The sequence below is a fragment of the Parambassis ranga genome, chromosome 22 (assembly GCF_900634625.1).
Source record: "Parambassis ranga chromosome 22, fParRan2.1, whole genome shotgun sequence".
In the NCBI taxonomy this organism is placed as follows: domain Eukaryota; kingdom Metazoa; phylum Chordata; class Actinopteri; family Ambassidae; genus Parambassis; species Parambassis ranga.
In genome coordinates, this window is record NC_041042.1 from 13,765,935 (window position 1) to 13,781,731 (window position 15,797).

Here is a 15,797-nt window from a genome sequence, read left to right on the forward strand (position 1 = left end):
TGAATCATGTTGAACAATCTGAAAAGATGAAGCTCTTTTATTTTGAAAAGTGGAAAACATTTAAATATTAGGAAGATATGAAAGAAAAACACCTGAAGACAAGAACGATATGAAGTCAATGCCCTTAAAGAATAGTGTAGAAATATACCATATGAAAAATTTGAGGCTGGAATGATACCTTAGGCTGATAAGAAGGACAGGTTGTATGACTTAAATGTGTAAAAGTAGTACAGTAACAGCTGCATAATAATTGACTATGCCAGATGACAATATGAATGGTCTTTGTCTTTGTATATCAAGAACCTTAATAACTTTTTGAATGCTTAATTGATGTTTGAATACTTATCTGAATGATTGCTTTGAACTGTTTGAATATTAAAGCTGAATGTATTAAGCATATGAACATAAGCTGAATCACTGAACATTAGCTGAATCACTGAACATTAGCTGAATCACTCATAAAAGGGGCTGAATTAATCTGAACAGGAGCTGAATGTTTGCTTTGAATAACAGGTGAATTATCTGAGGGATGGAATAATACCTGAGGCGGTACACCTGAGGTGTAGTGAAGGACATTGAAGTAGGAGAATGGTCTTCTGTATCCTATTCTGTCAGCCTGTCTCCATGGCGACACCTGCCTGTGTAAGTGACCTTGAAATAATTTCTGTATTGAAGTCTTTCTGCCCCTCATAGGACTGTTCCAATATATGTACAGTACATGCATGCAGCTGCTTCGTGTGTCCAAACCATAGCACTCGGATTAAAAATTAAAAGGGTTAGGGGTTAGGTTTCAGGTGAAACTATATTTATTTTTTCCACGGTTGTGGCGTTGGTGCACTCTCACACAGTTTTGGGTTCCAGGTGTGTTTAATTTTTATATTTTTTTGTATACACCTTAGAGGACAGAAGGAGGCCAGTCCTGTTTGAATTTATAGGTGAGGGTCAGTTGTTGACCTCCTGTCCATTTCTTGCAGGTTTCCAGTTCCATTACCATCAGCTGTCGCATGGAATAGGAAGTGAGTCAATTGAGGCTCTACACCCTATGACAGCCGAGTTGCTAACCCTAGCTCAGGAATAGGGTTAGGGGTTGGGTAGAAAATATGGTTAGGGTTAAAACCAGGTTTAGGGTTAGGGTTAAGGTCAAAACTAGGGTTAGGGTTAGAGTTAGGAAGGTCACAGAGTTGTGGTTAAATGTTCGATGCATTCGGCTCATTGTGACCATTACACGTGCTCTGTATACGACGGCCAAGAACCTAACCCTAACCCTAATGCAGAGCTAGGGTTAGGTTCTCGGCCGTCGTGAGGTGTAGAGCCTCAAGTGAGACATTTCCGTAATGGTCTCAGTCAGACCATTGCATCAAACATGATCCTCAACTCTGCGACCTTCCCAACTCCAACCCTAAATCTAGTTTTGACTCTAACTCTAGTTGTAACCCTGAACCAAATGCAGAGTTAGGAAGGTCACAGAGTTGTGGTTCAAATTTTAATGCATTTGGCTCACTGAGACCATTATGGAAATGTCTCACGTGAGACTTTTCTCTCTCATCACCAGGACACATTTATATCATTGTACAGCTGAAGAAATGCAGCAGAGATAGGCCAAGGCTGCAGCTTCATTAGCCTTGCAAGACAATATGGCTACCGGATATCATCCAGAAACAGAGCTGCCCGAGAGGAAACAACAATTGGCTGGGCCATTTCCCAATTTGCTCTGCCAGAGAACCATTTGGCTGCCACAAATTTCAGTACTGGATGTTGTTGTGGCTGACGGCAACATCACAGGAGCCTATGTGTGTCTATGCAGGAAAGTTTGTCCTGACTTGGACATAAGTGTGCAGGAGAGAGACTTGAATGTTCACGAAGATAAATTGGACAGGACTATCGGAAGGAGAGGGTGGATGACCATTAAGTGATGTTACTGTGGTGGTGCGAGTAAGAAAACAGAAAACAGCTTTCTAGCACACATAGAGAGGAGTTTATTATTTCATTTGATTACAATTACCATCAACAGCAGCAAACCCTTTATCCCTTTAAGATAAGCACAAGCCTGTCTCAAAAAATGTACTTGGAATTCATTGAAGTAGTTCACTATGCAGATTTTTTCATTTTACATTTATACTGAGGCATAACTGATATTAGTAAGCACACAGCAGAATAACTCAGAGGAAAAAATAAGCTTTAGGGCTGCAGCTAATCTCAATTGGTTTTAAATTTATAATGTCTCAATGTGATGAAAAATATCAGGAAATCAGTCAAATTTCAGGAGTGTAATCTTAGTATGTGTGTATGAGTACTGTGAAGGAATTGATACTAATTCATAACTCAAAAATAAGCATTGACATTTGTGTTGTTTTATCATGCTAACAGGGATATTCATGGCTCCACATTAATATGAGTTGTTGTTGTCATTTGGGTAACACTGTCATCCTTCCATGGAAAGGTCATTTCTCCCTCCCGCAGTCAGTACACAAAATGTTGTCGCGTTGGGTGAGGAAGCCTCGGCCCACCAGTGACACGGAGCACTGCAGGCAGGTGAAGCACTCACTGTGCCACTGCCTCTCCTCAAAGGAGATGTACTTGGCCCCTGCCAGACCTGCACACATCAAACAAAAATATGCATTTACTACATTTGTTAGCAAAATCTTCACCACTTGACATATCATACACTAATGCAAAAAAAGGCTGTAATTTGCATGTGGTGAAGAGGCTGCATGGTGTCACAGTGAATGAAAACATGAGCATAGCTGTGACTCACTAGTAATGGGCCTGGTGCAGCCCACACACTTCTTTGCATACAGGTTGCTGAAGCATTCAAGGCAATAAGGGTAATTTTCCCTGGAGGTGAAGCGCTGGCCTGAAAGCTGCTTCTTGCAGCCGATGCAGAGGAAACACTCACGGTGCCAGGGCTTGTCTTGGTAGGTCACACCACCTGTTGTGATGGCCTAAAGGCCACACAATGCAGGCAAGAGAAAGAGAAAAGACACACAATGTCATTCTTCTCACTATGCAGCCACAGAGTGAGTAAAATAGCAGAGTCAAAGGGATTTACTCTGCAGTGGGTCAATACATACAAACCTCTCAGCTGTAACCCTACCTTCTTACAAGCGCAGCACTGGTATGCAAACTGCTTCTCGAAGCAGGGCACACAGAAGTAGCCGGTGTCTTTGGGGATGAAGGACTTAGTTCCTATTGGCTGCTGACAGCGGTGGCACAGGAAGCAGGTCTCATGCCAGCTGTTCCCCTTGTATTCCATTTTGCGGGAACCTGGCACATGGGACGAGAGCAGCTTAGTCAGCATATGGTACCTCTATGACAGAAACACACTGCAGCCCAAAATAGGCACGCTTTATCTGTAGGGAAGGGACGATGCAATCAAAAATCCCTGAAAAGAGTTCCAGGAAAATATGTTTCATCATTATGCGCAACACAAATTCATATTTTTTGAGCATATCCTTTTGTCCATAGTAGCTTAAGGATGACAATGCCTTAGTCAAAAAGGACTATGTTAATAAAATCTGTGATCACTCCTCAAATGTTACTGTAGCGATTGCAATGAAACATCAGTTTTATAGGTCTAGTAATACAGAAAAAAACAAACACAAGAAAAGCTTTAGTCATCTGTTTCACACAATCTTGGTTCACAGATGGAGTGTACCCAGTTGTCATGGAGTTCAGTTTGGACCCTGGAAACAGTAGTAAGGGGACCTAATAAAAGCTACTAAATAAGTCTTAAGACTTATTTAGTAGCTTAAATAAGTATTATTTTAGACACTACTGTTTCCAAGGTCAAGAAAGACTTCAGGTGACATTGCCTTCCCTTATGAATCCCTCCTGTCACACCTGGCATGATGGTTTTCTTGCATGTGCTGCACTTGGAGGAGTAATCGTGGGCATAGCACTCAGTGCACAGCAACAAATTATCCTTGGCAGCAAAGGCCTTTTCTGCAAGAGAGCGGCTGCAATTTGCACACTTGAAGCACTGCTCATGCCAGTGGCGATCCTTATAGGACAGGTCCTGCAGAAATCAATGAATACGATGTTTAAGAAATGTGTTGATTGTTATAGTGACATAGAATTGCTCAAGTGAAAGCTGTAGCTGCACAGGGCAACAGGTGCTTCCTTACCTTGCAGTTACAGCCAATTGGTAAAGAGCATTCTTCACAGCAGTTAGCAAACAGGTTCTCATAGCACTTAGTGCAGTACTGCGTGTCTTCTTTCATAATGTACTTCTTCCCCAGCAGGGAGTCTTTGCAGTAATGGCAGTCGAAGCGCTCACTGGACATTGTTGTTTGCTTTTCTTAGCTGCAGGTCAAAAAGAGAGAAGGAGGAAGAAAATTTAACAATAAGGACGAAAAAGACAGCTGCAAAGTGCCTTGTAATAGTCAGAGGGATTTTTCTCTCTCTCTCATCAAGCTAGTAAAAAAAGGCCAACAATTTTCCTTCTTCTTTTAGAGAGAAACACAACAAAGAAATGTTGCATTAAAGAAGTTTCTACCTCAGTTGATGTGGGTCATGGATGAGGCTGAAGCAAGGGACTGCAGAGTGTGTGAGCGGTCCAGGCACAGAGATGGTGCAGGGATGAAAAGGGGTCAGGCAGGATTATGGGGTATCCACTGGGGGGGCTCTTCTATAAATACAGGCCCTCTTATTAGCAGTAATCTCTCGGGAGAATGGACATACTCCACTGTACCTTTTAAGGGAGCTGATGGTGTACAGAGCACAAAGTCTTTGAACTGATTTAATCATTGTTGCTTTATCCCAAAACTGCTGAAAAGCATTGCAAAGTATTGCAACTTTAGGACAAGGAGATTGTGGACATTATTCAGTGCAACTCACTGCATGCACACAAACACAGTACAGATCAGAATCTTTTCCACTCATTAATATCATTTGGACGTTGATGCCACGGCAGAGATAGTTTGCCATTTGGATGATATGACGTGTCTGGACACACTTGTGGCCTTTGTCAAAGCCTGCTACACACACAAGCAGTTGCAGATGGCTTATGAGAGGTAAATGCCAGCAGCTTTGTGGTTGCCAGGTACCGAACTATATTGCCAGGACCTCTCAGTGGCTATTGAGAGCGCCTTGGCAGCACTTCAGAAGGGTTGAGGATGTTTAATCTGTCCACAGTGAAATAAAAGAGGAGGAGTAGAAATGACAGTTTAAATAGCCAGCATCTTGCTAACAGTGATCCTCTTGTAACTTCATTTTAAACCGATTTTTAGTTTGTCACTGTGGAACAAAAAGCTCACTAACTAGAGATCCAAATCATTGCAATGGCATAATGAATGTGCTTCATGTATTGCTGTTTGACTCACCCGCCTAAATGAGCACACAGGTCTCTCTTTTCCACCTGGTTAGATATTCAAATTAATCTTTGACTGACAGTTGACTAATTACATTTGAATCTTGGAACATGTGCTCATATCAGTTTTCCAAAAGGATCAGGGGGGAGCAGACATCTTCATAAAAATAGCCTGAGAAGACCACCAGCCCAGCCCAGTCCACGGGCCTAATCCCTTGTATACACACACAGGAAGGTCAGTGACAGTGAGAGGAATGCAGCTCTGTGGATGAACCCTCTTGGGTTTCCTGTCTGTGTACATTTCAGTGGCCCTCCTTATACAGAATTCCTGTAAAATTACACACTTTTAAACCATCAGCAGATGCTGTTAGGCAATGTATGTAGGTGGTAAACATCTACAATAGGACTATGTTATTTTTGACCTGCATGCTGTGGGTTATGTAAGACTTTCAGCACTAAACAATAACCATAACATGTCGAGCTAGTTCGTGAAATATTTCTGATTTTAAGGTGGTGCCATCCTTCAAGTTCTTATTTCTAAGTAGGCAGATCCGCCGGATTACACTGCGTTATCTGCTTCTCTGGATTAAATTACTACTGTATTGTATCCTTGCCCCCCCCCTGGCTGGTGTCCACATCTTTGAGTGCAAATCACAATACAGACCTTGAATAAACCCAGAACCAACTGTAGGACGAATATAGCTTTTGCCTCTCAAAAGCTTCTAATCTTTGTTGCAGTGCTACACAGTATGTCTGTCATCATGTGACATCCAGGCAGGGTGGCGGTGACCTATATTCTCTCTAGCAAACAAAAAAAGAACCTCTCATCTCTTTGAGTGTGCTGGTATAATATAAAAAAACCATGAGAAATAAATTGCTCCTATATAAGCAGAGATAGAGATGATTGTATATTGTGTTTTGGGATTTGTAATTTGATTTGTATCTGATGGAAAACAGGTGCAGCCTGCTCTCTGCTGGTTTATGAACTTGTACACCACATTGTACCAACTCTGAAAGCAAGAAGCTTGCTGATCTTGCATATTTCTTTTTGCCTGCTTAATCCTCTGAAGTCAACTACTGAGCAACTGCCAACAGACTTTGTACACGGCCTGTCTAGCCCCAATAAATAGGCCCTTATTTGACCTGGACTCGGGTGTCCTCTTATCTTAATGTATTCAGGCTTTACAATAAGGTGTCAGTAGCTTATTTCTCCCCCCCCCCCCATAATCAAATGATCTCAGAGAAGAAGAGAAGCATTTACTTTGGTGGCTCCTTTGAGGTGCTGACTTGTTGTAGGCTGAGACAGATCAACGCGACACAGTTGCATCTCTCTGATGCACAAAAGCCTTGCTGCACCAGAGCTGACAGCTGGTTGGCATGGTGATGACAGCATAAGTGGGATCCATTAGGTTGAGATGAGGGGCGGCTCTGGTAGTTAATAAGAGGACTCACACAACCTTGTTCCTTTGAGCAGGCCTTTGTGCTGCTCCTCCATGCAGAGGGCTCGCTTTCAACACAGTATTTTCAACTGAACAGGATAGCCACACAGGAGGGGGTTGCAGGGAGGGGGCGAGCAGATAGAATCTACTAAGTCTACAATCTCACAGAACCTTACACCCCTTCAGGGACGCCCTGTGAGTGCCCGGGTAATGCCTCCACCAACCTTGCCCCTGCTGGTTCTCACCATAGTGAGTCATGGTATGAGTGGGTGACAAGACCTGTCACAGAGCCAGAAATATGATCTCCACAGCTAAAGAGGAGAGAAAGTTTTCTACTACTCGCTATGTACAACTCATTAAAATGCTCTCCTCATCTATCCCCATGCCTCCTCCCAGCCCATACATTCAAGTGCTATTAACCATATAAAAAGTTAGAGTTTACCTTGAGGTCACAGCAGCAAGTCAGGAAGCAAAAAATAAAAACCTTCAGATCATAAAAAAAGGCTGTCTGCTGTCTCTCCAGCTTTCATAGCTTCATTCCTAAAAAAATCACTTCCTCATATACAGACAGAACAGCACAAATAAACAAACTCGAGTGAACTGTAAATGCTAAAGATTCTTAAAAAGACAGGCACTTGTTAATCAGGAAGAACTTTTGGCTTCATTTTCATATTTGTCTGCAAGGACTCAGAAAACTGAATTAGAAATGACAGAGGAAGTAAATCCTAAAATGTTTCCACACATTATAACGACAGAATTTTAAAGAGAATTTGTTTCACCTCAAACCTTACATGACATGATTTTGCAGCAAAAAGAAAGTGTTCTCTCATGTCTGCATGTTGATATGCTGCCAAACACAGCCCATCATCACCAGGACATCTTGGCCAAGAAAACAAAAGAGAAGGTTGCAGATGGAAGATTAACTTTTAATGTATGTTTAATATTGTTAAAGGCTTCGTGCACATCTATGATGTTTTACCAAACCTAAGCAGTAACTGAAAACATTAAAGGCCATCGTTTGACATGGGTCTCAAACCTCTGTCTGCCATTGGTTATAAGTATGCATGGCTTTACCTTCCAAAAACATTTTAATTTACATGTTGCAGTCGTTTAAATATACATCACTGTATAGTGATCTGTGCCGCATTTAACCAAGCAACTGTAAAAGCCTCTCCTGAGGACAATCATGTCCTCTATCACTGTCTTGACTTCCATAAAACTAGAGGGACTGTCCCCCTTCTGCCACCTGAACTTTCACATTAATCCCGGACTGACATCGATGGATTATTCTCGCCACTGATCCCGGCAACACACACACACTTATCACACACTTTGATCAGTAGTGTTGAGCGGAGGTACTTGACAAATATGTGTCATCTTTGCGTGGTGGAGTAGTCGGCTGCAAATATCAGAGTGCTGGCAAGGATATGGGGATAACTAGCAACAGCCGGAGGATCGAGGCGTAACCCAACAACACCCCCCCCCCCTCATCAATCACTTATCAAGGCTTTTGGATAGCTATTTATATGCCTGCCTGCATTTCATGGCACTGTAGAACAGTGTGGGCAACAACTGCGGAAATTACACTTGATACTGATGCAAGAACTCATATAAGGTAGCATCATAAAATGTGTCAGACTCATCCTGTCCAACCTGATAAACAAGGTTCATGTGGAATTTAAAGACATACTTTGCATTTTTGCCAATAAATCTGTTGTGTTTTTGTTGTTTTACATGGTTACCGGATAAACAAGTAAACAACTGACAATTAAGAAAAAGGATACACATTTTGAAATCTATAATAACTACTGTTAGGTGCTCAGTAGTCGCCATCTTTGCTGTAGACCACCTTCTGGCTAGCTCAAGATGCCTAATTCCCCAAAGAAAGTACCAATACACTCTAAAACCAATATTAGATGTATATGGTTATATATTTTATTTTTTTCTATTTTTCTTTAATACTGAGGTTGTCACATAAGCCCAAAATGAGACAGCTCCCCATGTCTCTCATGCTACCCACACCTGGGATAGCTCTAGTAAGTTAATAGTACGTCCTCATCAATGACACAATCACATCAGACAGTTACCATCAGTCACCTCTCTACAAAAAAAACACTGTATTCTCCACTCATATTTGCTCATTTGTCCATATCTTTATTTTTCTTTGTTGACACTATCAGACATCTACAGTTAAAACACAACATTTGGCAAAATACAATGATTTGGCAAATAACTTGCACTGATTGACTCACTGAACAATTCAGTGAGCTGGCAGAAAAATGAGCATTTTCTGGAGAAACCACACATGTCAATTTCATCCCACTCAAGAGTACAGTGTTATTAAGGACGCCAGCAAAGTCAGTGCCAGGTCATACAGTATCCAGAGACATCCTGATTCACTCTCTGGTGCTGTGACACACTCACAGATTCAGACAGAGAAAGGGCACTAAGAAGCTACAGCTTCCTATGTTTGTTTTTGTGCAAAAAAAATCATAATAAAATAGAGGGACGGGGAGAGATGAGAGACAGACAACACACAAATAAAAAAAAACAAAACAAGCATCCATGTTGAGAGCATCCACGGATATATAAAACAAAAAAAGTTTGTTCCATAAAGTCACCAACCACATTGGACGAGAAAGCTTTGCTTCCATTCTTGAGAGTGGACTGTACAATATGAAACACATGTGGCAGTTTCATTGTTAAAGTCTGTGGGGAAGGCAAAGGTCTTGGATTCTAAACTTAACAATAGCTTCATTTAAGACGGCCACCAGCACAGTGAGTCACACAACTCCACATGAATAAAAGTGCTATATCTCTGCTGCTTTTTGGCACAACTCTGTCATGTCAGTAGGTCATGCCAAATACCAATTAGATTACCACCCAATACAAAAAACGTATTATGAGTGTAAAATTGCCTCCCTTGATGACGACATCCGCCTCATGACACTAGCAGCATTGTCTTTTGATGCTGTTTTTTCTTCCTTTTCAATTCTCTCTCCCATTTCACCTTAATTCACAGTCTCTTAAAGCACCAGGCATTTACTTACAAAGGTACCGAGAAATCACATTCACTTCCTGACAACACTGGCATGTTATAAAGAGAGTTGACATTAAAAATATATACAGCAAATATTATTTGTTTTCCCCATAAAGGCAAACGCTGCTTGAGAATCCTGCAGGCTGCGGCACAAACAGGAATGGTTTGTGCTAGTGGGCTGGTTTGATCCAGTTGATGCATCAGTTCACTACAAGGTCTATATACAGAGTTCACTATGGCGTTTGGAACCATACTCTTTCAGAAAAATAATTAAATTATCTTAATTTACATCAATGGTCCCTTTGACAGTGAAGAAATATTAAAAATGAAAATGTATGGAGACAAAGAAGCTGCTGGCTCATCTTGCATAAAATGTTGACATGGTTTAGCACAGTACTTTTCTTTAAAAATACGTCATGTCAATAGCTGCTGAGTGCTGTTGTGATGCATTGCTCAGTGGATTTGCAACATTTAAAAATGATATCTACAGATATTGAGCTGTCTTTGTGTGTGTATTGTGCAGTGAAGTACTGTAAACATGAATGTAAACAAAAAAATAAAATCCAGAAACATCTTTCACATGCAAAAAGGGTACTCCCAAACTACACTGAGGTATGGAGACAGAAAAATTGATCAATTTTCACATTTTTTTTTTCACATTAACATTTGCTGGAAAACAACAGTAGTAAATATCTGCAGTCATATTGCGGAATGAGGTACAGCACACCGAAAAATAGCTTAATCGAACATCTTCATTTTGTGCTCTCTCCTGTCACTGTAGCCAAAGATTACTGTCATTTGAAAATCAAAACGCAACATAATGAGGTGTGTGGGAGTCTCATATTGCAGTACAAAGAGCTCTGTGCTGTACTGTCATCATCCACACGGGGTCCGAATGCACTGTGACACATCACATGTCCCAATGAACACCTCACGACATGATTAAATAGCAACCTCCCTCTCACAGAACAGTTACATCTGCTAGTCAGAGAACACCAGTGTAATGATCGCCATATGCCCTCTACGACTACAAAAAACCCATATGTAACAGTTGGACTAGCAGTGCAAATGCAAACTTACAAAAATATGAAAAAATGACAGCTACATCATTCCAAAAATACACAGTACGGTATGTACATGACACCGTTGAACTACTTTCACATTTGAGTTCAGTAAACACTGCATAGGTGACTGCATCACTAGCACAGATGAGATTGTTTCTATCATATAATGCCTCACTTGAATAAATATTACATAAATATTTTCATGTCTCAGTCTGTCAGCCAATCCAACATCTGCCGTGTGCCCACTGATGAAAGGTAATATTTAAAGGGGGAAAAAAAATCATATGAGCAACTGTATTAAAAAAAGACAAAAAAACATAAAAATAGAAGCAACTGTGGAAATATGATGCAAAGCTTAAAAAATATAGTGCATTTGTAATTCTTTAAAAAAAGAAAATAAAAAAGAACAACTCAAAAGGCAAAGTGAAGCTTAGCAAAATTTGCTGGTTAAAAAAAATCAAGCTGGACATCTCATTGGGCCACTGAACCAATAAAAAAACACCACTGGGCTGCTCGACACAGAACAGTAATGAACCTTCATGTTAACCGAAGGACAAAAATCTTAAAGCACTGCCTTCAGCGACATACAGTAACAAGCACTGCATAGCCCTTCAAAGCACTATCCGCCCCAGTACCATTTGTCAAGGTTGTTCAATGCCTTGTACTCCTTGTGCCTACGCAGGTAATCACATGCCATGCATGTGTGCTCTGCCCAGAAATAGGCCTTCTTTACTTTAAAGTGCCGTCGCCACTCAAAGTACCTGAGGTACATTTCCTCGTTCTTGTCCAGGAGCAACAGGTAATCAGCCAGCTCCTTGGGTGAAGTGAAGTCGTCCACGTGGATGAAGGCGTCTCCCTGGATGTAGTTCTCGTAGTTCTGCCGGGGAGGGCCAAGAACCACTGGCACTGTGCCCACAGACAGTGGGTTGTACAGTTTCTCTGTGATGTAGTCCTTGTGGATAGAGTTCTCGAAAGCCAGATAGAACTTGCAGCTGGCGATGGTGGGAAAGTAGTCTTGATCAGAGATGTACTCCCCGAAGGCTTGTCCGTATGCATGAACCTCAATGTGTTTGTACAACTCATTGTAGTATTTCACCCGCACGTGGTCCTGGTTCCAGTTGCTCACAATCCAGCAGATCAGTTTGTTTTTGCTGGGTGGTACAAAGTCCTCCTCACCCTCTGCTGCTACAATGGACCCATAAGGCACTTCAATGTCAGCATCCTGACGGTAATTCAGAGTCACATTGAACAAGTTCTCTATTCCAGGCAGCTGGGATGAGTGCGACGGCGACTCCAAGTTCATCCATATCCACTTCTGAAACGATGGCCGCTGGAGCGGCGGCAGGTTGGACAGATCGGTGCAGATGTCCCGGTGGTGGATGACGACCCCATCTGATTTATTGTAGAGGTTTCTGTCTGCTGTGATGAAGCAGCCCTCAATGTTGAAAAGAGAGCTGCACACGCTCAAGTCGTAGGTTTGTCCGAAGGGCCAGAGCCAAATCAGCACGGTGGTCACGTTTTTATCACTCTTGGTGGAGAAGAGGTTTTTGACCCCGTCTGTGGATACTGTTGACTCTACAGGACCCGATAACCAGCTGGTGGATGGTTTAAAATACATCAAAAACAGAGTCACAAAGCATCCCAGAATAAAAGTAACGAGCAGAAGGGGTCGTAGGATTCTGTGAAAAGGTGCAGATGGCATACTCTGTCCTGAAAAGGGCAAACCAAAAAGAAAAGCCAGGGTAAACAATAAGACTGATCACCCGACTGTGTGAAGGTATTGCACATAACTACCATGTATTAATAATGGTTAACTATAAAGGATCATTGATTTATTAAATGCTGTTGACTTGAGACCATAATGTGCACCTAACCTCCTATTCATAATCTATGAATTATACGCTGCGATGACTGATGGACCCATTACTTCAGATCAATACTCATAAAGAAAAATGTGAAGGATCCTTGTCCACATTGTAATACAAACCTGGTGGATTTTACTGAATGCTGAAATCCAAGCAAGAGTAGAGGTTGTGAAAACTGGAGGGAATAGTTCCTACATGGGCTCGACGGCTGGATCGATCTTCTTTGTGATTCAGTGCTCATATAAAAAAAAGAAATCGCAGGTCACAGCTGAGAGACGCTCTTAAGGAGAATAATAATGATCCACAATGATCTAATGAGGTGTGTTTGATCTTGAATGTGCAGGTCTTCTTAATGATGCCTCCTTTATGTAAGCACAGAAAGAGAGAATCAATTAGGGCCAGGAGAGGGAAAAGAAACACCACAGAAAAAGCATGCCCCGAGGTTATGTGCAACTGCAGAGATAAGCTTCACCTACACAAACAAATCTGTTGATCAAGATGAAGATGGAAATATTTGTGGCTATTATGTGAAATTATTCCAGTTAAGCATGCTTACAGCTGGTATTAGTACATGCTGCTGTTTAAAGGAGAATGCTGCCATCTTAAGGCTGAGGAGAGTAGAGAAGCCCCCCCTGCTTCTCCATCTCCCTGGGGCTGCAAACACACACCTGCATGTTGCATAAAGAGGCCATAGTGCAGAAATAAACCATGAGAAATGATTATTCCATGCATTACTTAAGCAGCTCTGGAACAATAAATGAAACGCCATGCTGGGAATGATGCTGCCCTTTGCTCTTGTTCATCATCTTTGACTTTGGTCCACAGATGTGCACTCTACACGAACCGGGGCCAGATGATGTGTAACTCCTTTTAAAGGCTTATGGTATCAATACATTTTCGTGTAATCCTCTTACAGCGCTGAAACATGCTTTCTGTCAGCCGCAGTGATAAGCTCTGTGCTTTACAGAGGATGCAGCCAGCGCATACCTTCATGTCAATTACATACAGAAACATACAGTAATTCAGACAGGCTGAGCCGTGTAGTGCGGATATCAAAATCAGGCCTATTAAATATGCAGTGTGAGGTAAAAGTTATAGTGTCTCCATGGCGATGCTGCTGTAAGGTCAGAGTTTAATGTAAGGAGGGGATGTGGCTCACAGTGTATTTACTTTGCTCCCAACCCCAAAAAATGAGAGTACAATGCAGTTCATTCACATTTTAAAATTACATATAGCTGTGGATTTTGGTAAATGCATTGTGATGTATTTGGGACACAGAAAAGAGCACGGCATGGGTGAGTAGTCTGCAGCAGGGCTACGTAAAAATGACTGGAAAGATGCAGGAGAGAGAGAGAGAGAGATGGAGAAGGGGGGGAGATGCAGCCACTGATTCTTTGGCAGCATTAAGTCACACAGATCCCAAATGGGGTTTTAGTAACAGGTAGGCTAAAAGGCAAATGTCCAACAAAAACATAACCCACATTATTATGATTATTCATATGCGTTTTCGTTTAGGAAGTCCTTTCCACTGACCGAAAACTGACACTAACCATCCCAGGTGTAAAGTATTTCCGGCCACCGCGCACTGAAGGTCATTTTAAAGCCTCATGCTATAGCGGAGCCACTCTTTAAAATGGTTGTCTGTCGGCGTGACCCTGCATTGAAGTTGATGTGAGAAATAGTGGAGATTTACACTATCTGTCTCTCTTGACAACCGCAACATCATTTTTCGTATCCAATAAATACAAATATTCGCATGGAGGATGGCGGTGGAAACGTGCAGAATGTCACCATTCATGGGAGATAATAAAAAATAATAATAATCCCAACTGTCACTGTCAAATATGAAGGCATGTGTGATGTAAAATCAAACACTCCAGGGAACTGGGAGACCATTTATGGCTTATATCGGTTCTAATTAGCCTATAGGAGGGTTAAAAATCAGGTACCGTTGCTCAGCCGTCGGGTGCAGGGGAAAAAATAGCCATGCATTTAACTCACCATCTCGAAAGGCGTGAATCAAAATAGAGCTTTCTTTTCATCGCCTCCGGAGGGTCCGTATCTTTCTCAGAGACACCTTGCAACATACGGAAGATGCGGATGCGTTTGGAATAATAAAAAAATCGAGCCCCTGTGTGCAGCAATAGATCCGGACGAGCCTGCATCCATCGTCTTGATGCTGAAAAAAAAATGATGATGATGCTCCCTGTAGCAGCAATGTGCGCTGAATCTTCCTCTGCACACACCGACGTAGAGATAAGGATGCAAAGAAAAAAAAACAGAAAAAAGCAAAAAAAAAAAATCTGGCGACTATCCCGTCAGCCTGCACACTAAATTCATGGCTCGGTGTATGAGTACGCCATGTATGCTCAGGGATGTGATGCGATGTGGAATAATTCCCTGCTGGCTGCCCATGCGCTCCCTTTGCTCTGTTTACCGTCAATGCAGCTGCGGGCTGTGGCGGAGAGTGGGATGCTGCGTTACAGCATATGACACTATAATCATCTGCTCAAGGTTCTCATTTCAATAAACAGGTGAATCATTTCTGCTGTAAGGACGATAGGGGTCAAGAAACCTCTCTGGTACAACAAACCAAAGAATGATGGGAGGTTTACGTGCTCCATGCGTGGCTTGTAAGGGAGGCAAAGGCTGAACTATGACCGTAAGATTGCACCACTAACTACATCAAAGAGTAGATTTGTTCACAATGTTAATATGTCACTTAAAATATCTGAGGTTTCATAATGCAATAAACACTAAAAAACATTAAATATGGAAATAAAATCGACTACAAAGGGTTAACAAATGTGGTTTGCACCATTAAACCTTAAACAGGCTTGGTTTAGCTCATTAATTAAACATTTGAAGGAGTGTTTTAGCTATTTAATATCATTCTATCATAAAGTCAGTCAGTGGAATTCTGAGAGACTCATTTAAAAATGAATGATCAGAAAAAAAAACAAAGCTGCAGAGGCCAATCTGAGTCTTTCATTGGAAAAGAGGCCCTGCATGACAGCAAGGCAAGAGGATGTGTTTAGTGGGGGCAGGTTGCTTCTTCCAGTGGATGACATGCATCCAAGA

The 15,797-nt window shown here is 41.7% G+C and overlaps 2 protein-coding genes across 6 annotated transcripts; both read right to left on the minus strand.

The window, feature by feature from the left end:
- Positions 1 to 1,977: 1,977 nt before the first annotated feature.
- On the minus strand, positions 1,978 to 7,306 carry fhl5 (four and a half LIM domains 5). 5 transcript variants are annotated; one of them, XM_028395113.1, is made up of 7 exons: positions 7,190 to 7,306; positions 4,496 to 4,702; positions 4,125 to 4,302; positions 3,841 to 4,015; positions 3,095 to 3,264; positions 2,756 to 2,942; positions 1,978 to 2,593 (listed from the first exon to the last, which is right to left on the minus strand). In XM_028395113.1, exons 3-7 carry the CDS (start codon positions 4,281 to 4,283, stop codon positions 2,442 to 2,444), a joined length of 843 nt encoding a protein of 280 aa, XP_028250914.1. In that variant the 5' UTR covers positions 4,284 to 4,302; positions 4,496 to 4,702; positions 7,190 to 7,306; the 3' UTR covers positions 1,978 to 2,441. The 5 variants fall into 5 exon arrangements, with proteins under 5 accessions (XP_028250914.1, XP_028250915.1, XP_028250916.1 ...); XM_028395114.1 differs by having other exon boundaries at positions 4,496 to 4,627; positions 7,190 to 7,281; XM_028395115.1 differs by lacking the exon at positions 7,190 to 7,306 and adding an exon at positions 6,570 to 6,793 and having other exon boundaries at positions 4,496 to 4,627.
- Positions 7,307 to 11,470: 4,164 nt separating this feature from the next.
- On the minus strand, positions 11,471 to 12,553 carry fut9a (fucosyltransferase 9a). The gene has a single exon (XM_028395834.1). It carries the CDS (start codon positions 12,551 to 12,553, stop codon positions 11,471 to 11,473), a length of 1,083 nt encoding a protein of 360 aa, XP_028251635.1.
- Between the last annotated feature and the right edge of the window lie 3,244 nt (positions 12,554 to 15,797).